At 44.1% G+C, this 27,278-nt stretch overlaps 1 protein-coding gene across 1 annotated transcript in view; it reads left to right on the forward strand.

The window, feature by feature from the left end:
* ADCY7 (adenylate cyclase 7) overlaps positions 1-27,278 on the forward strand; it is a 79,658-nt gene that overhangs the window by 10,931 nt on the left and 41,449 nt on the right. Inside the window, exons 2-4 of the mRNA XM_033156757.1 lie at positions 22,378-22,946; positions 24,402-24,611; positions 26,793-26,954. Coding sequence (XP_033012648.1) covers positions 22,776-22,946; positions 24,402-24,611; positions 26,793-26,954 — 543 coding nt within the window. The 5' untranslated portion in view covers positions 22,378-22,775. The remainder of the gene's footprint in view (positions 1-22,377; positions 22,947-24,401; positions 24,612-26,792; positions 26,955-27,278) is intronic.

The following is a 27,278-nucleotide window of genomic DNA, read 5'->3' on the forward strand; positions in this document are numbered from 1 at the left end:
AATTATTCATCTTACACATTTTATTTATCATTTTAACCTATCCTCTGCATTCACTGTATTCCTGAACCTCCCTTACTTAATTCCAAATTTCCTTACAACATCCCATTTGAAATTAATTTTATTCAAACTCTTCCCCCCTTCCCTCCTACACTCCCTAAAATTAAATTCTTATTCTATAACCGTTATCCATTACCAAATCGTATGTCTATACCATGACACAAGGAGAATTTCCATAAAAACATTCATTCTTCAACCCACGCCCACCCTCTCAAATTCCAAAATCCTATAGTCGTGGGAAACTGGCTTCTGCTCCTTTCTTATCTCATATGTCCTTGAGATTTTTTCAACATTGTCCAGACTCTGTACAGCCTTCCGTTGAGCTCTCTTCTTTACTACAGCCCCCCTTCTTGCTTCTTTTTGTTTTATCCTTTCTGTATTTTCTTTTTCTTTCGCGGGTTGAATCCATAGATTTTATCCTGGGTTTTCTCCTCTTCTGTAGTTGTAACCTCATAGCTTTCACAAAAAGTCATAAATCCATTTTCCTGCAAAGCCAAATCCGAAGGTACCACTGTCCCCGTTAGCTGGTTAACTCTCACTGTTAAATTGTACAAAAGTTCCAAAACCTTTGTTTGAAAGTCCTTCGACTGTTTCCTTACACATCCTTAAAGTCTATATAGCTTATGCAGTCCAAATATTTTTCTTCGCTGCCAAAGCAGCCATCCAAAGTTTCCTCAAAGAGAGGGTAATAGTATCTTAAAGGGTTCAGAAATTTCCTTGTTACAAAGTTAGTCAATAGCTTCAGAATTGAAAGTTACACAGTTTCCTTTCGTTTCAACGCTCAGGGAACCGACTTCCGTTTTAAAGTTCCCAAAACAGCCGAATTTTAAGATTGCTTTTTTTTCCTTTTAAAAAGTCAGTACTTACCAATCCAAATTAGCCGAATCTTGGAAGAATTGGACGCTCTCTCTGTCAGCAGCCACTACTTCTCGCTGCGAGGCTAGTGTTGAATCCACAGCCCCCACGCCTCAACCTCGCCCGTCACAGCAGCCCTTACTAGGGCTTACCGGAGAGCAAGGGAGGCGCCCCGGGGGACCAGCCAGATCCCATGGCTCCAGGACGCTCTACCTGGAGTTTTTTGGAGGGTCGAGGCGCAGTCTCGACTCCCCCCTCCCCCGCAGCGACATAGAAGCCTCGGAGCCGAGGCTTCTATCGACTGAGCAGAATGGCGTCCAACCGGAAGTCCTGTAACCGTGGTTTTGTGTCTGTTACATGTGGCGTATGGAAGCCTTATGGCATGGAGTCATTCATTATATGTTGGTTTATTTTGACATCCTGGAAAATTATATCCAGTTTTTTTTTTTTTTTTTGCCTTATTAGAATAAACCTGAAAGCATGAGCTGTCTTATCAACTTGTTTTTCTTCATCAGAGAGGTAAAACGTTGTAGTAGCAACTCACTAAAATCAATGGAAGTATTGCTACAGATTAAATGCACTACAGGTTGCAACCATGCAGTCCCAAGCTTTGCATACTTATTTGAGTGCAGTTACGTTTAATCTCAAGTAAGAGTGTCTAACATTGTAGCTGTTTCCCTTCCAGTTTTGATTATGGAGAATGTATTATGTACAAGGGAGATTTATAACTGCAATGTTTAAGTGTTCCTTAGGGGAAAAACAGAACAATTAGTTATGGAGGATGAAGGCAACAGGAAATATGGAAAGTGTGTTTATTCATATATATATATATACACACACAAAGTTACTCACCTTGGGTTTATTTCTAAACAAAGAGAAATGGAAACAAAAATATCAATTACAAATAAATAAATAAAACAGCCAAAGCAAAACAGTGGTCTTGTTTGCCCATCATGGTAAATCATAGTTAATGGTTTACTATGAATGTGGAGATAGTTTCTACTTTGTTTCTCCCCTAGGATAAGGGGGAAATCCCGTGATCCCCAGCTTAATGTTATGTCCACAACCTGGGATCATGGTTTGTTTCACTCCAAACAAACCACGGTTGGTAAGCCAGTAGCGAAACGTGGCTTAACAATGTGGTTTGTTTGGAGCGAAACAAATCACACTGCCATCATAATGGTGGAAACAGATGGGAAATAACAACAGTCACCCGGCATCACAGAACGGCAACAGATGTCTCAAAACATCCACAGCTAGTTCCTAAAAGCATAGGCCCCAAATATCTGAAATATAGCCTCCTTCTCTACAGACCCTCTTGGGTGTTAAGATCAACCGAAGGGGGATCAATTTAGTAGTTCTACCCTAGGATGTGGATGTTTGTGTGTGCGCCCCCCTGAATAATCCTGGCCCCATAGGGGACACCATGCTTCTTCTTTTTTTCTTCAGAGGGTTAGCCATGTTAATCTGTTGCAGCAAAAATAACCAAAGTGCCTTGTGGCAGCACCTGAAGGACTAGTAAGCTTATTTCATGTGCTGTAGGGCGGACTTCCTTTTTATTTGCCTTGAATCTTCCAACATTCAGTTTCATTGGATTTCCTTGAGTTCTAGTGTTACAAGAGAGGGAGAAAATGCTCCTATTCACTGCATAATTTTATAAACTTCTATCATTTCACTTCTTACTCGCCTTTTCTTTAAATAAAAAGTCCCAAATGCTGCAACTGTTTTTCATAGTGCTACACAGTTTTCAAACCATCTCCAGCCTGTCTCCCAGCTTTGGAGCTGGATTAATGGCAGGGGTTGCCATGAAGGAGCTGGGATAATGGTTGCTCCCAGCAGCTACAAAGCTGGGACGAAGGCTAGTTTGCTCATCATCCTTACCAGAGGTCAGCATCATAATGAAGTATAATTTATACTTAGGAAGACTAAGAAAACATCAAAATGCATGTGCAGTGAAATGTGCATCGTTTAATTTATTTCTCCCAACAATTAGGTTCTTTAAGCTTAAGCACTCGGGCCTGAACTGGAACACACACTCCACAGCAAAGCATCAAGAATTGTGTCTCAGCGTGCCCTGTCTCTTTTTCTTTCCACCTCACCTGCACTCCCAAAATGCCAGTTGCTGGAAACCATAGGAGGGGAAAGTGCTCTTGCTCTCGTATCCTGCTTGCATGTTTCCTACAGGCATCTGGTTGGCCACTGCGAGAACAGGATGCTGGACTAGATGGGCCTTTGGACTGATCCAGCAGGCTCCTCTTATGGTCTATGCCTGGTGTGGGGAACCTGTGGCCCTCCAGATGTCCCTGAACTACAACTCCCATCAGCCTTAGTGAGCATGGCTGATGGGAGCTGTAGTTTGGGAACTTCTGGAGGGCCACAGGTTCCCCACACCTGTTCTGTGCCTTCACTCTGTATGTGAAGCCAATTGGGAGAAACGGGCTCTGCCTCAGTACGGACATGCCATTTGTTTCCTTTTTGCTCTTGGGGAAAGCTGTATGTTTGCACATAAGAGATTAGGGTTTTTATTGCTGTTTTTTATTGCGTGTCCAGTTATGAAAATGTTTAAGAAGCAACACAAGAGTTTGCCACTAAATAGGAGATTTGTGGCCACCCCACCTGGACTCTCAAGAGCATGGTGATGGGAGAAATCAAATTGATCAAAAGGAAGACATGACCACCAATAGCACACAGATTAAGCCTTCTTTGCAAAATAGAAGCGTAAGGGTAACATCCAATTAAGTCATACTCAGAACAGGCCCAATAAAATCAATGTAAAGGTTGCATACGGCAAAGAAACTTAGGAACTTGCCCTGTACTGAGTCAGATCCTTGGTCCATCTAGATCAGTATTATCAACACTGACTGGCAGCAGCTCTTCAGGATGTCAGGCAGGGAATCTTTCCCAATGCTGCATGGAGATCCTGGGGATTGTCCCTGCAGACTTCTGCATGCAGAACAGATGCCAGCCCAAGTATGGCTAATACTATGCCCAACCCTGTCGGATTTCATTTTGATTTTTAAATTGTCAGGGTTGGTACCTGCATTTGCAAGTTTTCCTCTGTCCTCCTCATGTCTTTTCCCTTTTGTATCGTGTCAACAGGACTGTTAAACTAATTATTTTGGATCATACGACACCCTGAGTGCATTGCCAAGTTAGCGGTGAAGAAATGTAGTTAACAGCTAAATAAATGAAAAGCAATTCTTGATGCTTTGCTGTGGATGTGTGTGTTCCAGTTCAGGTCTGAGTGAGACCACCCCTGCCTGCCTTTCAGCTAAAACTAGGCAAGAACCTGCTGTCTGGGACTGTGCTGGGTGGTTAAGCCCCTTTCCCAAAGACTCTGTGTCAGCTGGCGTCGGGCTGGTAGTCAGCAGCTGTTTCTGATACATTGCTTTCAAACTACCGGTATTATGTGTTTGCCTTGAACAGCATGGATTGTTCATTGAGATGTTTGACTTTGCCTTACTTATATGCTGTTGTGTGTTTCAATGTGGTTATATTGATTTAAAGGCTATTTGCTAATTTTTGATGCTTTTTGATCAGTGTGAGTCACTTTGAGGTCAGTGTTGTTGTAAAAGCATCACACATAGGGCCAGGCCACACATTAGCCTCAGTAAGGCAGTTGCCTAAAACAGTAGGCTGGGCACAGCTAGGAGGGGTACCAGATTGGGGGCCCTGAGGAGCATGCCTGCCACTGCTTGCTCCTCTCGGGCCACCTTTTTTCTCTTCCACATGCATGCCTCGGCTTCCTTGGGCTGCCTCCAGTCACCTCAGGTGGCAGCAAAGGAGGAGTTGAGGGGCAAAAGTGCACCATTTTGTTTTGCCTCAAGTGGCAAATGTCTTGGGCCGGCCGTGGCCATAGGCATAGCAAATCAGATTTAGCTGTGCCAAATCACAAAACACCCCCTTTGATCCTCTTTCATCGTGTCAGAACGACCCCTCCCCATGGAGTCTTTCCTTCGTTGCCTGGGTCTGGATTAGGACATTCATGGCTGACACAGAGATGTCAGGCAGATGTCAGGACCTAAGGCCTACAAAAGAGATCTTAAGCAGGCCCTGAGAGAACGTGTTATCTCTGGTACGTGCTAGTTTGCATCTTAACAATGGCAGTTGGACTGTGTTGACAACATGTATTGTATCATTCATGGAGATCTCTGGATGGCGGGGGTGGAATAATTATCCTTGTGACAGACGGAGACAAAAGGTGGCTTTGCTTCTTTGCTCACTTAAGAAGGACCACTCAGATCTATTTTTGGTATGCCATATCAGGCTGATCTTTTGAGATTTAATTTATAGGAATGTGTAAGTCACTGCCTTATGCTGAGTCAGACCACTAGTCTATCTAACTTAGTATTGTCTACACTGACCGGTGGTGGCTCCTCAAGCTTTTAGATGAGAATCTTTCCTAGCACTGCCATCTTAACTAGCGAGCTGTGATTTCTACAGTATTTGCTCTCCTTACCAGAATTGCAAAGCAGGATGCAGTTCTGGCCAGGGTCATGGCAAAACGAAATGCAAACCCCTGTGACTTCTTGTTATCTCCCCCCCCTTTAAAAGCAACTTATGTGTGTACGTATGCAGTGCAATAGGCACTGCCCGGACTGTAATGATGAAACCTTAAAAGCCTGGGTGTTCAATTGCTACCCCCCCCCCCCCCAGCCATTCATTCTTTCCAAGCATGACAACAGATATTCAATAGTAAATCTAGCTAGGAATGTTGTTGTACTTGTTTCTGTGCAATGAGTTAAGCGAATTTGAGTTGTTGCATGTTGCAGACGCAGGGCTCTTCTGCCCTTGCTCAGGAGGAACAGCTCCAAATTAGTTTAAAGGAAGTAGGATGGGTGATGATTGTCACCATGTTGATTTTACCTGCTTCTCGGGAATGGGTTAGAGCAGGGGTCAGCAAACTTTTCCAGCAGGGGTCCAGTCCACTGTCCCTCAGACCTTGTGGGGGGGCCAAACTATATTTTTTGGGGGGGGGGGATGAACTAATTCCTATGCCCCACAAATAACTCAGAGATGCATTTTAAATAAAAGGACACATTCAACTCATGTAAAAGCACGCTGATTCCCGAACTGTCTGCGGGCCAGATTTGGAAGGCGATTGGGCTGGATCTGGCCCCCGGGCCTTAGTTTGCCTACCCATGGGTTAGAGAGACCCTCATAGTCAGAAGAACCACTTGGTTGTGGAAGAGGACTTTTTCAGGAGTAGGGCCCTCTTCTGTCGAAACTTTTAACAGAATACAGGTGGGCCTGTTTTAGGGGGAGGGCAGACAGCTGTTTCTTATGAGCTATGGGAGCCGCTGGAACAACATCTTATTAATTTATATAAAAAAAATCTAGTTCATAAAGAATAACAAAAAGGTTCACAACAACTGTGCATAAAACTGTACAATAAAAAATATATAAAAAGTCAAAACTAGAAATGTATTATTGATTGCCTGCATAAGCCTGGCGAAACACAAAAACTTTCAGCAGGTGTTTAAAAGTTGGCACTGAATACTCCTGCTGCTTCTCTATTGGCCCATCGTTCCACAGCGCTGGGCAGTGACAGTAAAGGCTTGGTTTCTTGTTGTCAAGTGAGCCTCAGTAAGGACCAAGGATGCTCCTGCAGATGATCTCATTGATTGAGCTGGGATATGAGGTTTCAGGCGGTCCCTGCAGTATCCTGGATCTAAGTTGTTCAGGGCTTTGTAAATTAATACAAGGAGCTTGAACCTGGCTGCCAGCTACTGTATTACGTTTTGTACCTGATCTTGGTTGTCTGCTGACCTGGACCTCAGAGTGTCCCTTGCTTGAGCCTTTGTTGGGACCTCTGCTTGCATGGAATTGAACCTTGAACTGGCTTTGGATGTTGCTGCTGTCTGTGTCCACGATACCTTTCATTAAGTGAAAGGTCTGCTGCAACCTGGGACACATCTAGGACAAGACAGGGCATTTCTACTCTCTGCTGACAAACTTTAGCTTGGAAACTTGCCTTAATGTTAAGTTTGGATCTCCTGGGTGCAACCTGGCCATTGTCCCCCCATCTCCATGGAAGCAGACAAATTGCTCTCTGCAATATTCATTTCAGCCCAAGAGTATATTATTTTCTTGCAACAGGAAGCAGCCCTGAGCAACTTCCTTGTAATGGTTCCTCTTTTCTTAACATGTGCCTCTCTTAATTCAGACCTAGCAGTTTGGTAGCTATGGTTCCTTGGAGAAAATTATGTCTAGATGCCCGTGGGCCCTCGGGTGTTTCCTCTTTTGATGTGTGCTGAATGGAAAGTTTGTACTTAATTTCCTACCTTATCACTGAATCAACATCCATTTGTAACAGCTGGCACGGCTTCTGCCAATACGTCATAGTTAACGGAGAGGACAAGAAGAAAAGAAATAGCCTCCTTTCCACATTTGCTTAAGCGACCTAATTGCTCTTTAGAAAAGCAATGAATTAGTGTTGCAATTCACAAGGAGGTGTGGTGGGAGAGAGCAGATCTCTACATAGATCTAGTAGTGGCTTCTGTTTTGAAAGGAAACACTTTGAATTACACTTCCTCCTGTCGATTGGATGCAACCTCTCCTACACTTTCTGTTAAGCAACATTTGTCTGTGTTTGCAATTGCAGAAAGGAAGGAAATGCTGCTATCTTTTTAATATGCAAAATGAATTTTGACAGAGTGCAGGTTACTCCATATTCTCCCTCCTCTCCTTGTGCCATGTATTATTTCTTCGGATATTTGTATGCCAACTTTCAGAGCTATACAACCCCCCCCCCCCCGGTTTACATCAGGAATTTTGCTTCAGTTCTAGAGTTGCCAGATGTTAAAAAGGGTGCGTGCGCGTATGTGTGTGTTTCGGGTGGCATTGTGTTGTCACATTGGGCCGATCCAAAAGGTTCCTTCCTTCCACCAGAGGAAGAAGTCTTCTGTTGGAGGACGGGAACTTTTAGACCAATATACTGCTTTGAAGATCTGCAAAAACTGGTATAAAAACTTCAAGTTGTAGCCAACTAAGGTATACTCAGAGGAGTGGTTGCTGTTGGCGTTCGTCTTTCTTGTAAGACAATGGAGTGCACCTTTGGGGGTGAAGTCAAAACTGCTGGAGAATCACGGCACCTTCTGTGGCTGCGGAGACCATTAACTTGTAACTGCTGCCTCCCATGTTGTTTTTGCTGTGTTAGCAGCACCAACATGTCCTGTCTGGGGTGCAAGCTTCGGCAGCACTTATGGAGGTCCTGGGCTGCCCAGACAACAATACCCCCCCTCTGGCTCACTGATGTGGTCCAAAGGAAAGCAGAGCAATACGTTTGGCACCAGCTTGGCTGCAGAAGTTTCCTGAAGGAGGGGTACAACAAGCAACCCAAATCTCTCAGGGACTCCGGATTTGTGTAGGGTTTACTCCTTAGCCTTTTATTCTTCTGAAGATGTGTTGCAAGGCAGCAGGTATGGATCTTTCCTTGAGTTTTACTCCCGAAATCTTTCTCATGAAGATGCATAGCCGCAAGGCATCAAAGTTTTAGCACCAGAGTTTTCCTTCTCTTAGATAGGATACCTTCCCAGGTTGAGGAGCCACACCTGCCCCTCATGTCCCTGTGCAGCACATGCAGACACCACCTTCTTGACCATTGGACCCACTGTTGGTCCAACCCATTGAAATTGGCAGGCCTCAGTGAATCATGTCTACGCGTTTCAGTGGGTTTTACTCTGAGTAGAATTAACACTGGATACAGCCCCTTGTAAATAAATCCCAGTGTACCGAGCAAAAAAATATATAAGGCCACAGACACTGAAATAGGTCTATTCTCCTTCTCCCCTTCTTCCAACTTCTTCTATGATGCTGGCAGAGCAACAGAGAGACGTGTGCCAGGTAGCCTGGGGGCAGGATTGAGTTTCTCATGTGTGGTCATGGATGTATGCCAAGTGCCATTATGTTCAGTTTGCCTTTGAAATGCAACAATTAAAAACATTTTTAAAAAGTGAATATATGTGTATATATAGAAAAAGGGAGAGAGAGTCCCAGTCCAATTCCTTGGATAGTTTCTCAAGCTCCTTAGTGACTAATTTATGTTGGCTATCCTTTGGCAGGTTTGTATTAATTAAAATGTTGATAAAGCATACCACCAGGGCATGACACTTGAGTAGGAAGCAAGAGGAACCTGAGACTGTGAAGGAGGGAATGCTGGTTGAAATAAGAGAAATTCCCACTAGTGCTGGTTCAAATCATACATAAGAACTTAAGAGGAGCTGGCTGGGTCAGGCCAACAGCCCATTTGCAGACTTCAGGATTTGCTCTCAACATCCACAGCTGAGCATTTGCCACAGAACCCCTGTGCTTTACATGTGTTCCTGGGTATATCTTCCACTGGCTAGGCATACATTTGTTTACTCAGAGCACTAGACAAGTTTATTTAGGCTTCAGTAGGTAAACAGAAACCTTGTCATAAAACATTCCCAACACTACTCTGCAGCTAGCTGCTCAGTGGAGGAACAGGGATTAGCTCTGTGGGTGGAGCACATGTCTGGGATGCAGAAGGCCCCAGTTTCAATCCCTGGCATCTGTAGGTAGTGATGGGGAAGACTCTTGGCTCTGAAACCCGGCAGAGCTGCTGCCAATCAGTGTAGGGAATATTAAGCTAGATCAGTGTTTCCCAGACTTGGGTCTCCAGCTGTTTTTGAACTCCAGTTCCAGTCATACCTGACCACTGGCCTTGCTAGCTAGGGATGATGGAAGTTGGAGACCCAAGTTTGGGAAACCCTGAGCTAGATCAATAAATAGCTGCCTTATAACAGTATACAAGGCCAATCTTCCTATTGTTAGGTGCTCAAAAAACAGCACTTTCTTGCTTTCTCCATCATTCCAGTTGCTGTCCTGCAACCTGCTCTGTTACTTTTGGTTGTTTGTTTCTTTAGATTGCGTCATCCACAGGGGGCATATCTTCGTCTCCTCAGCTGCCTCAGTTCAGAAAACACAAGGAGCATTTGTTTTCAGCTATTTCCTGGCTTTTCTGAGCAATTTGCCATCATTTTTCCTAATGGAAGAGTTAAATTAACTCTTATCACATTATTGCTTAGACCACAGCAGCACAAAGCAAAATTACAAAATTTAAACCAGATGGCAGCAATTACAAGAACTTAGGTACGGTAATTTAAAAAACAGAACAATACTCACTATTTAAAATTGATAATTAGCAAAACCGTTCATTGGATTTAATAAAATTAAAAGCGCATATTACTGCATTTTAAAACACATTCTTAAAATAACAGGTATTACTTATGCAGTGCAAAACATTATAAACTTGTATCAATGTGCATTTCTCAGGTTTTCAGATCTCCAGAGCAATTTGCAGCAGTAGTACCATAGCCACATACTTTCCCCTACATATAGCCTGTTTCCTGCGAAGGTTGCAACTGTTTGTTCCACATACTGATTAGTCGCTTGTAGCAAGAAACACAGCTTCCTTTTAGCACCCCAAAATTTGATTTCCAGTGAAAGAGTCATGACTACAACTGGCTGGCTGGCTTGACCAATAAGGAACTTTGAGCAATTCTTCCCTTAACTCCTTTCTACCGAAGCACCAAAACTCCTTTCTTGCAATCAGATAACAAGCATATAAAACTTAATGCTCCTAATGACAGGGAAGTTAATATCAAGCAAGCTTGGCAATGCCTACTTTCCAAGGAAACCTCATTCAGCTTCCAAGGGATCCAGGTGTTTCTAAGAATACCTGTTTGAAAGCCACAGGACTGGAGATTCATTACAGTTAAATTTTACGTAGACAACCAGAGGAGTGGGTAAAAAAAAAAAAATCTTCATTTTGTCGAAAGCTGTATTAAATGGGCATATGGAAAGGTGAAAGGTAAATCAGGGGCCTGTTATAAACTCCCAACCCCCGCCACTTATTCGGCCGAGTTTTAATGTGCAATCTCATTTTATGCATATTTACCTGGAGGTTAGTTCCATTGTGTTTAATGGAATGTACTCCCAGGTAATTCTGCACAGGATTACAGCATTAATAAAAATGAATGCATTTTTTGTGTCTGGCTGTTCCTAGTGTGCATATACGCATTATCTAATTTTGGCAGAATGTGAGCGCCGTCAGTTCTCTGTAAATGGTTTTGGTGAGTATGGAATAAAAAAACAACAACCTCCGGCTGTAGCAGCTAGTAGGTGTGGTGGGCCTTTGTCATGAGACTTCTCAACTGTTCTACAGTCAGAATGAAATTGGCTGGGTAAACTGTTGCCACGGAAATAGATGTCTGTGGCTATTGCTGTGTGCAGGAGGGGTTTGTGTGCTTTCCGAAGTCGGAAAGTGGCTTTGAAAGCACGGGCCCTTTTTATATTGCTTCCCCACCCCTAACTCCCTTATAGTACTTACAGTCAACGAGGGGCAGAGCATTAGCAAATTGGCTTTTCCTGCAAATGACGCTTTGCTGTTACGGAACGCAGCTTCTGTCACAGTGCATTGGTGCCATTTATAGCTGCTACCTTTTTCAGCTGCACAACATTTTGATTTTGCAAAACACTTTGTTTTTTTTTATTTATTTTATGGATCAATGGTCTCGTTAGTAAAATTCATGTTAAATTGCTGTTTTAGGTGTTGTTTTTAAAAGTCTGGAACGGATTAACCCGTTCTGCATTACTGTACTTTCTTTCTTTTTTTTTTCTTTCCTTAAAAATATCTTTATTTCTTTCAAATTTTACATAAACCACAAATAAACAAAAATTAATTATAACAAAAATACACATCACAAGAATTGCCGACTCATTACAACTTATTACAACTTATTCCAAATTCCATCTCTTCCCCCTCCCTCCTTCCTTCCCCCCCTCCCCTCCCCCTTGCTTCACAGTTTACCTTACACAGTTTACCTGCACAACATTTTGATTTTGCAAAACACTTTGGATCCTTATCATGGTGGGGTGGGGCGGGGCGGGCGGAATAAAGCAATCTGGTAAAAGAGATTACTGCTGTCCCCATTTTACAGCTAGGGAAAGAAGGCTAAAGGTGACAGTGCCTTTCCCTAACACAGGCACATCCAACAGGTAGATCGTGATCTACCAGTAGATCACTGGACGTCTTGGGGTAGATCACTGGTAGATCATTGGCTTCCCCCCAAAAGAAGCTCAACAACTTTGGCTCCCCTAAAAAAAGCTCAACATTTTTGCCTTGCACCCCAAAAAAGAGGGGCTTTCCTCCTCCGTCAAACAAGCTCAACATCTTTGACCTGAACCCCTAAAAATGGGCCTTCCTAAAAGAAGCTCAACAACTTTGACCTGAACCCCCCAAAAGGGGGTAGATCACTGCCAGTTTTTAACTCTGTGAGTAGATCGCAGTCTCTTGGGAGTTGGCCACCCCTGCCCTAACACATAGTGGGGCTGTGGCAGGGACTGTCAGGATTGTTATCATTTGTGTTGCATTTATACCCCATCCTTTTCTCCAAGGAGCTCAAAGTGGTGTACATGGTTACGTCCTGCCTTATTTAATCCCCACAGCAACCCTGTGAGGTAGAGGTTGGCTGAGAGGCACTTAACTAAACAGCAAGTGAGCTTCATGGCTAAGTGGACATTTGAACTCTGGAATCCCAGGTCCTAGTTGAACACTCTAACCACTACACTAAACTGGGTCATCTGACCTGGGGCTGCGCAGGTTCAAATGCCCCCAGCCGTGACATTCACTGGGTGACTTGTCTCTTGGCCTGACCTCATTGTGAGGGGCGGGGTGGAGGAGAGGAACTATGTCTGTCCACTGCCCTGAGTCTTATGGAGTAAGGGTGGAATAAACAGTGTCATAAATATAATATGCGGGATAGTGGAATTTAACTTGCAAGGCGAGTGTTGGGCATACAGACTTGCTGGCGATAGTACTTTCGGGGAGAAATGTTTCTTGCGAGGGTGCGGCAATGGGACGGAGGAGCACCCTGTCAGCAAGCATCAAACTGCTTGCTGTTTCCGTTTTGCTTGAGTTCACAGAAACTTCCACATCTCTTTCAGCTGTGTCTAAAAAGAGGAGGCTTTCTAAACTTCTGTTCCGTAAAAGGAGTCCTCAGATCTCTTATCAGTCATCCATATTAAGGTAGATCTGCTATAAATACCCCCAGATGCCAGTGTTTAAAGCAAATAAGCCGGTGTTGCTGAACATTCAGCAAGTATTGACCTGATGTCAGCTAACAGATATAAACTTATAGGAAGATGGCAATCTTAAGTCATTTTTGCACCCGGGGCAGAATGTGCAAAAGGTTCCTCCTCACAATAGCATGCTGGTAAAAAAAGAAAAAGAAAAAAAGACTAATGCACTGAACAGCTGACAACCAATTGTCTGTGTGAGGAACCTCAGAGGCAGTGTCCGGAGGGTATGTATGTGCTATGGAACCCTGGCCCCTTTCAGACTCCCCCCCCCAAGTTATAGTCCTCTTTCTCATAGATAGGCAAGGAAAAGTACTGTGTACGCAATACTCTTATTTCAGGGGTTGCCTGCTGCTGCTGCTGCTGTTCATAGAATCATAGAGTTGGAAGAGACCACAAGGGCCATCCAGTCCAACCCCCTGCCAAGCAGGAAACACCATCAAAACATTCCTGACAGATGGCTGTCAAGCCTCTGCTTAAAGACCTCCAAAGAAGGAGACTCCACCACACTCCTTGGTAGCAAATTCCACTGCCGAACAGCTCTCACTGTCAGGAAGTTCTTCCTAATGTTTAGGTGGAATCTTCTTTCTTGTAGTTTGAATCCATTGCTCTGTGTCCACTTCTCTGGAGCAGCAGAAAACAACCTTTCACCCTCCTCTATATGACATCCTTTTATATATTTGAACATGGCTATCATATCACCCCTTAACCTTCTCTTCTCCAGGCTAAACATACCCAGCTCCCTAAGCCGTTCCTCATAAGGCATCGTTTCCAGGCCTTTGACCATTTTGGTTGCCCTCTTCTGGACATGTTCCAGCTTGTCAGTATCCTTCTTGAACTGTGGTGCCCAGAACTGGACACAGTATTCCAGGTGAGGTCTGACCAGAGCAGAATATAGTGGTACTATTACTTCCCTTGATCTAGACGCTATACTCCTATTGATGCAGCCCAGAATTGCATTGGCTTTTTTAGCTGCTGCATCACACTGTTGACTCATGTCAAGTTTGTGGTCTACCAAGACTCCTAGATCCTTTTCACATGTACTGCTCTCAAGCCAGGTGTCACCCATCCTGTATTTGTGCCTTTCATTTTTTTTTTTTTTGCCCAAGTGTAGTACTTTACATTTCTCCTTGTTAAAATTCATCTTGTTTGCTTTGGCCCAGTTGTCTAATCTGTTAAGGTCATTTTGAAGTGTGATCCTGTCCTCTGGTGTATTAGCCACCCCTCCCAATTTGGTGTCATCTGCAAACTTGATCAGGATGCCCTCAAGCCCATCATCCAAGTCATTGATGAAGATGTTGAATAAGACTGGGCCCAAGACAGAACCCTGTGGCACCCCACTAGTCACTTCTCTCCAGGATGAAGAGGAGCCATTGATGAGCACCCTTTGGGTTCGGTCAGTCAGCCAGTTACAAATCCACTGAATGGTAGCATTGTCTAGCCCACATTTTACTGTTGTTATAGTTTATTAATTTATATGCTGTTTAACTGGCTTGACACCAGTTTGTGTAATTTCCTTAGTTATATTTCTCTGTGTTGCAGATTACCGGGGGGGGGGGAGGGAATTATATCCCTCAGTAGCCAGTGTGGTGTATTGGTTAAGAGTGGTAGACTCGTAATCTGGGGAACCGGGTTCGTGTCTCCGCTCCTCCACACACAGCTGTTGGGTGATCTTGGGCTAGTCACACTTCTCTGAAGTCTCTCAGCCCCACTCACCTCACAGAGTGTTTGTTGTGGGGGAGGAAGGGAAAGGAGAATGTTAGCCGCTTTGAGACTCCTTCGGGTAGTGATAAAGCGGGATATCAAATCCAAACTCTTCTTCAGGATTGGCAGTCTCTAATGTAGCTCTGTGCATCTGCCTGACATGTCACTTGCCTGTGTTGTTAAACATCTTGATTCAGGGGGCAACTTTTCTCCTTCATCGTACAATAAGCTTTTTGGTATCCTTATATGCTTCCTGTATTCTAGAATATGAGAAGGCTACCTCACTTTTGAGGACACTGTTTGCAAAGAAGTAGAATTTTAAAATAGGTCACTAGAAACTTAAAAAGGATAATTGGGGGTATTGATTTAAACAGTTGTTAAGATCAGTTGCAAGTTAGCTTTGGCTGGAGGAAAAAAAATCTATCCATGGGGCATAATGAGGAACCTGGTGATCATGAACAAATTGTGTATCTTAAGCTTGGAAAGGCACAAATTATATTTGACTCCCACACTGGTCTGATAGCCTTCAGTGCACCCTGGAGCTAGCTTGCTTATGAAAATCGTTGTTATGAAAGTAATGTTCTTGCCTGGAACAGATTGTGAAGTTAGTAGGTTGAACAGTTTTCCGTTTGAACTGTGAAGCTTACGTCCAACAACCTTGGCTGCGTGTAGATCGATAGAACCTTGATAGTTTGGTTTTTGATGGGGTACTCCCCAGGTCATTGCAGGCCAACAATGACCAGTGATGACAAGAATCATGAGAAGAGCCCTGCTGGATCAGTCCAAAGGCCCATCTAGTCTGGCATCCTGTTCTCACAGTGGCCAAACAGATGCCTGTGGGAAGCCTACAAGCAGGACATGAATGCAGCAGCGCTTTCCCCACCTGCAGTACCCAGCAACGGGTGTTCAGAAGCATGTTGCTTTGGAGATAGAATGGTTCCTGGGCCATTTGAATCTGGGGCATGCTGCTGTGAGCTGCACTCTGCCATGACACTGGTGGATACTGCCTACTTCTGCTTCCTCCATGCTTGGGTGTCTTGACAGCAATCAGCTGTATGAGTTAAACCCTATCAAAAAGCCAAAAAGCCACACATTTAGTTGTGTGCTCTCTGTTTTTTTGTTTTGTTTTTTGTGCTTGCTTTTTTGTGTGGAAATATATCTCTAATTTGTAGGTAGTGTGTGATTATGAATTCCCAAAGTTACTGGTTACCAATGAAGTGGCGGAGAATGTGAAATGTTGCATGGAGAATCATCTGGGGTTAATTTTTCCTGTAGTAATTACACATCTTTTCCTCTCCCTGTCCCACCTGGGAATGTGGGTGGGGATCCCTAATCCATTAAAACAAAACACAACCCTTTATAGTTATGGTTCATGCACAAAACAAATCCACAGTTTTAAACCATGACTTGTTGTTATTTGTGAATCCTGCCCATCAGTTTAACTATGGTTTGTTTACTGCTTACAAACCTTGGTTTTCTTTAGTTATGGTTTTGCATTACATGCAAACCCAGCACCCATCTTCAACCATGGCTTGCTTAGCCATCCCACACCAGACATTCACAGAGCTGAAAAGGTTCGAGGTAACCAGTAGTTGAAAAATGAACTAGAAATTTTGGAGAAACAAGCCATGGTTTGTTTGTGGAGTAACTCATTGTGAACTCGATCAGTAGCCTATTTAATTTCTGAGATTTTAAGCTGATTGAACAAAAAGGGTATTTTATATAAATACATACGTACATTCTTCACAGTAAATTTAATGGCTAGCAAAACAACAACAACAAAAAACCCCTGAAGGAAGATCATGTATTTGTGGACATCTCTTAATTTGACTGATGTGTTTACAGATTTCCTTTTGAGCTCCTATGAGAATTTTATGGTCAGCATTAACCTTTGCCTAGAGACAAGTAGAACTGCTGCTTTTACCAGTCCTGTGACAATCAACAGTGTATTTGAAGAATACAAAAAGGTATAAAGTGTGATGACCTGCTGTCTACTCCATAGACTGCAAAGATGAGCTGTTAGCTTCTGCTTTTCCGAGAATGATTAAACTTAGCAAAGTACAATTCCTTTTCTTTGTTTTACTTTCAGTTAAATTTGGATTGGCTTTTCTCTGCTACTGTGTCTGCACCAACACTTTATTTATTTATTTTTAGTCCTTAACATCCCATAGTAATCTTTGCATATTTCCTGTATGTGCCCACTGTGTAAACGAAAATCTGTTTCTTCATTCAGTGCTTCCTTATTGGATCAGGAGAGATTCTGTGGGGTTTTTTTGTGGGTTCCAAGGCCTTGCCGTCAAAAGCCAGCTGTGCCTAAAGCAATGTCCAAGACCCTGATGAGGTTCCATAGTTAAACTGTGGAACTCACTCCCACAAGAGGTAGCGATGGCCACCAACGTGGATGGAGGATAAGGCTGCCAGTGGCTACTAGCCACAATAGCTATGTTCAACCTCCACTACCCGAAGCATTGTGCCTCTGAATACCAGTTGCTGGGAATCACAGTAGGGAGAGCATTGTTGCTTGTGACTTTCCCATTGAGGCATCTGCTTGTCCTCCATGAGAATAGAATGCTGGACTAGATGGGCTTTTGGCCTGATGCTGCACAGCTCATCTTGTGTCCTTATGTGCCTTGTGTTTTAAACTGAGTCAAAGTCCCCCCCCCCCTGGTGTTGAAGATACAGGTTCTGTGTGTGACAAACAGGTGATTCCGCAAGGGGGCACTCTGCAAGGGTTATGTAAGAGGGCCACAGAGGGTCAAATTCAGCGTGAGTCATGTAGAAGCTGGTTATGTTGATCGGGGGAAATATTTGGTGTGATAAATGGATTCAAATGTGGGCTGGAAATCAAATTAAAACTTGTGGAATATTGTATTTTGTCTGACAAATATACGAGGCATGTGGGGGCGAATTGTCTTGAGAAGGCCAGTGGCATACTGAAATATGACGGCTCCCTGTGGTGCAAGAATACTTGTATATTTAATTGCAGGAAAATCAATTGATTGGTTTTACTGAGGGTTTTGTTCCCTGGGTTAAGAAAAAGTACAACCCTGAGTCCAAGGTTTGTTCTTTCTTTCTGGTCATGGCTCATTAGGGAGAAACTCGAAGCCACAGCCTTGATTCAGGTGGTACACTAAGCCAAGCTTCATGGCAGCCTGCTCCTTCTTCGCTTTATTTATTATTTGTTTACTGCGTTTACATCTCATGTCTTCTCCAGTAAGCTCAAGGTGGTGCACTGGTGCATGTGCTTCTTCCGTTTTCCATCTTACCCTCACACAACTGTCCTGTGATGCAGCTTAGGCTGAGAGATGAACGGCCCCAGGTTACCCAGTAGGCTTCATGGCTGAGTGGGGACTTGAACCCTGGGCTCCCAGGTCCTAGCCCATTGCTCCCAACCACTATATCCACCTCACTGGTTCTCATGGTAAGCTGCTAATCATGGTTTACTGTAATGTGTGAACTCCGCCTCTGAGACTTCCCTTGAGAAGCTCAGCTGATGGGTTCTCGAGAGTTCAGTCCTGCTTGGTCACTGTCTCCCTCTGCACCCAACTGGCCAACTGTGACAGATGGGTGGGACCACCCACTTGTCATTCGCCTGATGGGGAGAAGATAAAGATCTTTCCCACCAGGGCCAAAAAAGGTTCCCCATCCCTGTTTTCAAGTATGAAATCAGCCTGCTTAATTATCTGTCCTTGCCTATTGTAGGACTGCTTATTTGAGTGCCCAGGTGCAGGAGTCAAGAGTGAAGGGGGGCGGAAGAGGCTTTTCCCAGAGACGGAGGCAAAGGAGGCCTCTTACTTTCATCTTTTCAATTTAGTGTTGATAAATGAGCCTTTGGGTAACTAAAAACAAGGCATTGTAAGGAGATCAAGGCTTTTTTTTTAATTGCTGAAGGTCAGTAAGGCTTTGCTTTAATCAAATGTCAAAACATTTCACCAAGTCGGGTAACTCCCTCCCTGTACAGGCTGCTTCATCCTTGCTTCGTTATAAATAGCTGTTGTGTGGACTCCTATGGTCTGAGGTCAAGAAGCTCCGAACAGCAGGAAGTGCTTCTGTCTGTAACAGCTTCATTTGTTTCAGAGGAGGAAGTAGACACATGCATGTGTGGGATTCTTCTCTCCAGACATGCCAGGATTAATGCCGAGACCCCACACACATCCAGGGTGCATGGCCGCATCCACACCATCCCACTTTGAAAAGCGCTATGATACCACTTTAAGCAGTCATGGCTTCCCCCAAAGAAGCTGTGGTCTACTAAGGGTGCTGAGAGTTTTTAAGGGACCCTTATTGCCTTCACAGATCTACAGTTCTCAGAGTTCCCTGTGAAGGAGGGAATGGATTGTTAAACCATTCTGGGAGGGGGAACAGGGCTCCCATCACACATCATTGACCATTCTAGGTAGGGGCGATGAGAGTTGAAATCCAGCCACATCTGAAGGGCACTCCGGGATGAGAGCTCATTATTCAGGGAGGAAGAGGGAGCCAAAAACGCCACTGACCAAATCTTTGTGTGCACATAGACTAGGTTTCTGGGTCCTGACCAAGATCTTTTGTTTTCAGTTAAACCTCAGAACAATTGGTTCAGCCTTTAGGACTTGCCCTGTTGGGTACCATTGCTACCCTCAGCAGGGCTCATTGTGTACTCCTGTATATTTTAAGTAACCATTTTATCACTGGCAGATAACTGGCCTACATCTGGTTTTGCTTACCCGTTTTCTTCTGGGGCTCTCTTCCTATTGAATTGGAGCCAAGGGGTGCCATGGAGATGGATGTTTTGTAGCAAAGCAGCTGCAGTTACAATACCAAGTCCTCAAGTTCTTCCCGAGACATGCTCAGCCCTCTTTTCTCCCTTGCCCCCTCCCTATAGTTCACTTATTTCCTATAGGAAGTCTTTCCTGATACTGGATTTCATATATTGGCCCACTTTTGAAAGCCATTAGAGAACCGTAATTTGTTCATTGTCCATTGTTCGTGTAATACTGCTGTTGCCATGGAAGTAATTTTGCTCCCAGTGTTTGCATCCCAGTGTTTGCATCCGTCAGCTTCAGGTTTTATATTTTGGGTTTTTCCCCCAAGTCTGGCTATTCATGTCTGGTACAGCTGTGTTTGGGGGGGGGAAACCCCACCCATCCTGGTTTTAGGCTTGTGAGTCAACTGCACATGTATGTTAATTCTGGAGAGAATTACAGTCAGAGTACAATACTGTTAGTGGACTAGGAACTAGGTTCAATATTTTAATGTGCTGTAGGCCACAATCCTGTGCATGCTTTCTTGGGAGTAAGACCCAGTGGGGCCAGCCCCTCGTATTTTGTGTACAGGGATGGTTTGTTATGAACTGCAGGGTAACTTTAGGTAAACCTCAGTTCGCTCACTATGTAAATGGAAGTAGTACTAGAAATATCCCCTCAGATGTCTCATTATTACTAATAATTACCCAGCCTTTAAGGTTCCAGGGTTGATTATACCAATTAAAACACAACGTTAGAAACAGTTTAAATCAACCTGCAATCACATAAATGAGGTGGGTCCTAAATATCTCGGGAAGTTTTTAATGTCTGATGTTTTATTATGTTTTTATATGTGTTGGAAGCCTCCCAGAGTAGCTGGGACAGCTCAGCCAGATGGACGGGGTATAAATAATAAAAATGCTGTTGTTGTTGTTTGTTGTTTCAAAAGCCAGGGTCAAGAAGTGTGTTTTCAGCATTTGCTGAAATTTGTATAATGAAGGTACCGGACAAACCTCTGTGAGGAGAGAATTCCACAACTTTGGGGCCACCAGAGACTGCCTCCTCCCAGGCTGCCATCATCTGAGGGTAGAGGAACTAGCAAGAGGGGCCCCTCTACCAGTCTTAGCACCTGAGGACATCTGTAGGGAAGGAGGTGGTCTTTCAGGTATTCACAGCCTGATTCATTTAGGGCTATAAACACTAACATGGGTACTTTGAATTGGGCCCTAGAACTAAATGCTAATCCCATAGAAGAGAGAGTGTCCGTCCCCTAAATTTCTAGTACAGAACTGGATAGTTAAAGTATGAAATTGTGAACTGTTGTGAGGACACAGTTGGCTGGACAGTATAGAAATATCAAAACAAAATAAATATACTTTCTAGGGCTTCAACGGTTATTTAAGTTTAGTTTAATCAATGCGTATTAGTTTTCTCTACCAAATACTAATACTTATAAACAGTACACTAGAAAAACTGCAGATGGAATGCCCCATCTCAGAAGAGGCATCCTCCCCTCTCTTGAACACAGGATAAATGCCTTTTCATTGATTATGTCTGCTATGACACACCATCCAAAATAATCATTTCGTTGATTCGAAACTATTGTTTCAACACACAGAGAGACATTAATGGATAGACTTAAAACCACAGCCAAAATTTCTTTAACCAGGTGACATCTCTAATACAGCCTTGGAACTCACCACAAAGTTTCCCCCCTTCTTCATTCTGGCTGCAGAGGAAGAAAAGAAGCATGTTCCACAGCTAGCAGGCTACAAGCTTCTTAAGTCGGCTAGTGAAAATATTTGCCTTCAGTCAAGCAAATTGGTGGAGGACATTCCTCTTCTACCAATTTGCTTGTCATGGTTGATCCTTCCTCCTTGGCCAGCATGGTCACCAAGTGGAGGAGGGATGGAATGATCAATTTCTTCCTCCACTTACCTACTTGCTTACCTGTTTACCTATTTGCCTTGGTCCAACTTTCCTCTGAATACCAGTTGCTGGAAACCACAGGAGGGGAGAAGGCTCCTGTGCTCGGGTCCTGCTTAAGGGGTTCCCATGGGCATCTGGTTGGCCACTGTGAGAACAGGATGCTGGACTAGATGGGCCACTGGCCTGATCCAGTTGGCCCTTCTTGTGTCCTTAATATATATATATATATATATATATACCCCGGCCAGAACCGGGCTCAGGGCAGCTAACACCAATAAAATTACAATAAAATGTAAAAGAAAGAAAAAACAGTTAATTAAAATACGGGTTAATATACAATTTAAAATGCAGCCTCATTTTAGTAGTAGCCCATAAATCACAACCATAAGGGGAGGGAAACATAAGGGTCAGACTGAGTCCAACCCAAAGGCCAGGCGGAACAGCTCCATCTTGCAGGCCCTGCAAAAAGATGTCAAATCCTGTAGCCCGGTCTCTTGTGACAGAGCATTCCACCAAGTCGGGGCCAGTACTGAAAAGGCCCTGGCCCTAGTTGAGACCAATCTAATCCCTTGCGTGCGTGGAATTGCTGGTTGCCTGTGACTACTGGGTGACTTGTTAAATACAAAGCTGCTCTAATATTTCCCATGAACCTTTTAACAATGTACTTGGAGCGGGTGGGGGTGGATAATGGCAGGATGAATGAAAAGGACTACAATACTGAATATTGCAGGAGAAAAATGGTTGAGTAATAACCATTCGCTGACAACAGTGTTACAGTACGGTATTTTGTTACCATAAGATGAGCATCGTGTTTAAAGGGATCATTGTTGTGACTCACTCATCCTGAGAGGAGAAAAGGTGTGTGTGTTTTGCCCTTGTTGTTAAATAATATTTACTTTATTGGGGCTGAGGAACATGCACTCTTCTTAGACAAAGACGCACCTGCTGTACTGAAACACTTTTAAAAATGCACAAAACCCTATCTCTCTCTGTCTTTCCTCTGCAGTTTGCCCCACAAAGCGGTAATCTGAGGGAATAACTGACAGCTTGTGCAAGATGTTTGAATGAACACGGCGAAATAGAAGCAGCCTCCTATCCGCAACACAAATAGCAATCAAGTCTGGAAGAAGGGGGGGGGGAGACACCATGTGTGGAACTGTTGATGAGTAGCACATGGCTTGGGAGCGGAGGAGGAGGAGGGTGCTTCTCTTCCAATTTATGCTGAGATCTGGAGGACTTGATGCTTATAAGAAGAGATGCGAGCGCAGAGCGCAAGTCTGTTGATGTGGCCAAACAAGGCAGACCCAGCAGCTACTTGACTGGAGGTGGCTATTTGGAGCAGCGCAGACCTGCCCTGCCTATCACGAGGGGGAGAGGCACCACCGTGGCCCAGCCAGAATTAAGATGCCAGCGAAAGGCAAATACTTCTTCAACGAGAATGAAGGCTGCAAGATAACAGACCCTTTGTACGAGAAGTACCGCTACTCAAGCCAACAGCATCCCCTCCTCTTCTTCCTTCTCTTCATTGTCATTGCCTATTGTGCAACCCTCATCGTCGTTCTCCTCACCCAGCATGTGAGTAGATATAGATGCCTCTGTTCTTGCTCTTCGGGCTCTGGAATGAAGCCATGAAGTAAATTGCTCTAGGTTATAAAAGGGATCTGTAGTAAGAGGGGCACCAGATGCTTCATTTTCCAGTTGCGCTAGTTCAGGACAGTGTGCATTTGTTCATAGCAGCCAAAAACACCTAGAAAAACTGAGATCAATGCCGGAAACTTCTGTTCCATGTACACAGGGGGAGAAGGAGGATTTGCTAAGGTGCTGCACATTTCTAAGGAGCTTTAGAGTCTTAATTGTTACCAGATTGCTTGTGAATACCAAGTTGTGAATACTTGAAGTATTTATACAATGTGAGGTTTTGTTCCTTTTATCCTGGCAGTGGGGGATAGGTTCCAGAACCGTCTTAAGTAAATCCAGCGCCCTGGCGCGAAGATCCCTCCAGCGCCCCTTGCGCTCTGCTGGGCAGGGCCAGGTGCAGTGGGCAGCCGGAAGGCACGGAGGGGCGGGTGGGGACTCTGCCAACTGTGCTCCGCCTCCGCCTGCTCGGCCGAAGTGGCAGCATGGCGCTGCCGTCCAGGGAGCCCTGGCTGCAGCACTGATGGGAGGCTCACTGATGGCCTCCCTGTGTCCGCAGCCCGAGAAGAGGTGGGCGAGAGCGGCGCTGCCAGCGGGGCTGGAGGGCACAGGTGCCCTCCTCAGGCCGTGGTGCCATGGCGCCTTGCGCCGGTAGCCTCAATGGCTAAGACGTCCCTGATAGGTTCTGAGCTGTATTAACAGAGCCAGTGAGATTTCCAGTTTAAAAGTTGCAAAGCAGAAATGGAAGGATCTCCCAGTTTCTCATTTTTTCAATATTCAATCCACATTTTGAAGCAATTTGGAATTTTTAAATAAATAAAAAAATCCATATGAAATTCAACAGCATTTAAGTGTGTACTTCTCCCTAATAGACATATTTTTATATGCAATTTTGACTAAAGTGCGCATTTTTAAAAGCAATTTCCTATAAAATAGTGCAGTTTTGTATGCTATTTGCACTGATATCTTCATTTTCTCATGCTTTCCCGTTATATATGCATATATTTGTAAACACTGGTTGGCTGGATAACTGCATCACAGAATTTGGATAAGGATGGATTTTGGAGGATAACTATGTTTTGGTTCACATATTGTTTTGGAAAGTTCAAATTTCATTGGCTCGAACTGAAACAAATTCCTTCCCTTGTGACCAGGAATGATGGGAACTGTAGTCCCAAAAACATACAGAGAGGGTTCTCTGCTCCTAGGGTAGATGATCATATGTACCAGGTCAGACAAAGGGAACTTCTTGTGTTGCTAGTGTGCTTTAGTTTATGATGTTCTGATGCTTTTAAAAGTTTAGCTTTTTGGGAGATTGTGCTATGGAAGAATGAGCACATGCATAAGTCTGTGGTTTGGTGTTGTTGTTTTGGTGACTTTTGTTTTATTTTTTAGCAGCCACCGGGAGATCATCTTGCCTACCTTATTACAGTCGGCACAGCACTCATAATTTTCATAGTCATGTACGTTCTGGTTTATTTCGAATACTTCTTTTGGTGTCGGCTGAAATTGTTTGCTGTTGTGATTTGGATCTGCTTGCTGGCCATAGGATATGTCTCTATTTTTGCCGCAGGGAAGACTCTTCAACTTGCTGCATGGGAACAGGTATTTTATTTTTTATCTATTGATCTGTCATCTACTCCTTCCTCCAAGCTGCTCACGGCATTGAATAGGGTTCCTTATCAGGCTTCCTCCAAAATCTTGGGCTGTATGCACCCCATATCTTCAAAGCACATTCCCCCAAAGAGTCATGGAAACTGTAGTTCGTTTAGGGTGCTGAGAAACGTAGCTTGGTGAAGAGGGTACACTACAGTTTCCAGGATTCTGCTTGGCATGGGGACTGTATTTTGAATGTGCTTTTTAAGCCACTGTGGGTTAAACCACAGAGCCTAGGGCTTGCCAATCAGAAGGTCGGGGGTTCGAATTCCCGCGACGGGGTGAGCTCCTGTTGCTCAGTCCCAGCTCCTGCCAACCTAGCAGTTCGAAAGCATGCAGTGCAAGTAGATAAATAGGTACCGCTCTGGTGGGAAGGTAGACAGCGTTTCCGTGCGCTGCTCTGGTTTGCCAGAAGCGGCTTAGTCATGCTGGCCACATGACCTGGAAGCAGTACACTGGCTCCCTCTGCCAGTAAAGTGAGATGAGCGCTGCAACCCCAGAGTTGTATGTGACCAGACCTAATGGTCAGGGGTCCCTTTACCTTTACATATGTCTTCATCTAACCTCTCCCATGAGCCATGGATGAAAGGTCACCCAGTGAGCCTCATGGGTGAGCAGGGATTGCAACCTGGGTTTCTCTAGTCCAAATATTCTAGTCTTAAGTCCAACTATTCGGCCCACTGGCTCTGGGAAGGGATGTGTTTCTGCTGTATTCATTTAAAAATGCATGTTTTAAAACAAAACACAACTGCCTTCAAATCTGGGGCTGTCTGAATATCCCCAGACACTGCTCATTATGCAAATAGACATGGCTAATCACCTGCAGTGGGGGGGGGGTCATTTAATTATGACATCTATTTGCAAAATTAATGCTGCTTTGATTATGAGCAATTAGGGGCACCATTGAGAGTTATAGATGTGGGTGTGCCTCGGAGAAACATTTCATTAAACTGGAGAGAGAAAGGAAGGGAGGGAGAGGAAAGAGCAGGCACGAAGATTTGATTGATTGACTGCAATGGGCATGTACAAAACATTCCTGTATATGCCTGGGTGTGGTAAAAGGAGACATCTCTCTGGATATTTGGAGAGAAGATGGGAGAGTGGGGTAAGAGGGGAGGCAAGTCCCCATTCCCCCCCCCCCTGTGCAGTGAGATACTTTGGCCACCCATTACACCACCCATTAAATCAGAAGAAGTGTTACTATCGAGCAGGGTATGACCTGGAGCGCTAATACCATTGCTCTGGTAAAGAAGGCCCAGCAGAGGCTTTATTTCCTCAGACTTTTAAAGAAGAACAATCTGAGTGAGAGACTGCTGGTGTCCTTCTATCGAGGCAGCATAGAGAGCATTCTTACATACTGTATCTGCGCTTGGTTTGCCAGTTGCACAGTCACCGACAGGAAAATGCTCCAGAAGGTCATAACCACAGCCCAAAAGTTTATCAGTCATCCTCTCCCATCTTTGGACGAACTATATAGCTCCCATTGTCTTAAAAAAGCAAACAACATTTTACAGGATTCATCTCATCCTGGATATAGTGTGTTTGCACGGTTGCCTTCGGGCAAGAGATACAGAACCATTAAATCAAGAACTAATAGACTAAAAAACAGTTTTTATCCAAGAGCTATAACTATTTTAAATGCTGTAACCAAATGATATGATCTTTGGGGAGTCGTGATGGATGGTATGTATGTGTATGTATGGTTGTAAATGTATAAATGCAAATATGTGGCTGTAAATGTGGGATGGCATTCAATTTCGTTGTACTACGTACAATGACAATAAAGTATCTATCTAGAATAACCGGATGGAATGCAATGCTATCCAGAATTCTAACTCCTCAGATAGATGAAGTACCCTTCGTCTGTACCTCTGTCTTGCTGGAGTTGTGTCCCAGTTTATTGGTTGTTGTCCTGTACTTGCCCTTTACCTATGTTACTTAGGGAAACACAGTGGTTTCACTAACCCATTTATAGAAGTGGAAGTTGTGCTGTTCTTACACAGTTCCCTGAAAGCATTTTTGAGTACTGGTTCCTCCACAGCTTCCGTTGTTCTCTCGAAACCTATCATCTGTTCAGTAATTTTTGACAGGTGCTTGGAAAACATCAAGGATCTTGTTTCTTTTTGACAGGTGCCATTCTTTCTGTTCATCATCTTCACGGCTTATACCATGTTCCCCTTGGGAATGAGAGATGCTGTGATTGTCAGCGGCGTTTCAGCACTCTCCCATATTGTAGTCCTGAGCATCGCTGTAGCGCAAAACAAACAGGACCATCATACTCTTCCACGTCAGGTAAGGCAAAGGTTTGTATATGTGATTGCAACATGTGTACATCCAGTGGAGCTCAACACTGGAAGATTCAAGACAGGGGAACTAAAGTACTTATCCATGCAGCGCATAGTTAAACTATGGAACTCACTTCCACAGGAGGCAGTGATGGCCACCAACCTTGATGACTTTAAAAGAGGATTAGAGAAATTCACAGAGAGGGCTCTTGATTCCCTTAATGGCTACTAGCCATGTTGGCTATGCTTTGCCTCCACAGTTGGGAGGCAGCAGTACTTCTGAATGTCAGTTGCTGGAAACCACAGGAGGGGAGAGTGCTGTGGTGCTCTT

Source organism: Lacerta agilis, chromosome 8 (genome assembly GCF_009819535.1).
Source record: "Lacerta agilis isolate rLacAgi1 chromosome 8, rLacAgi1.pri, whole genome shotgun sequence".
Lineage (NCBI taxonomy): Eukaryota > Metazoa > Chordata > Lepidosauria > Squamata > Lacertidae > Lacerta > Lacerta agilis.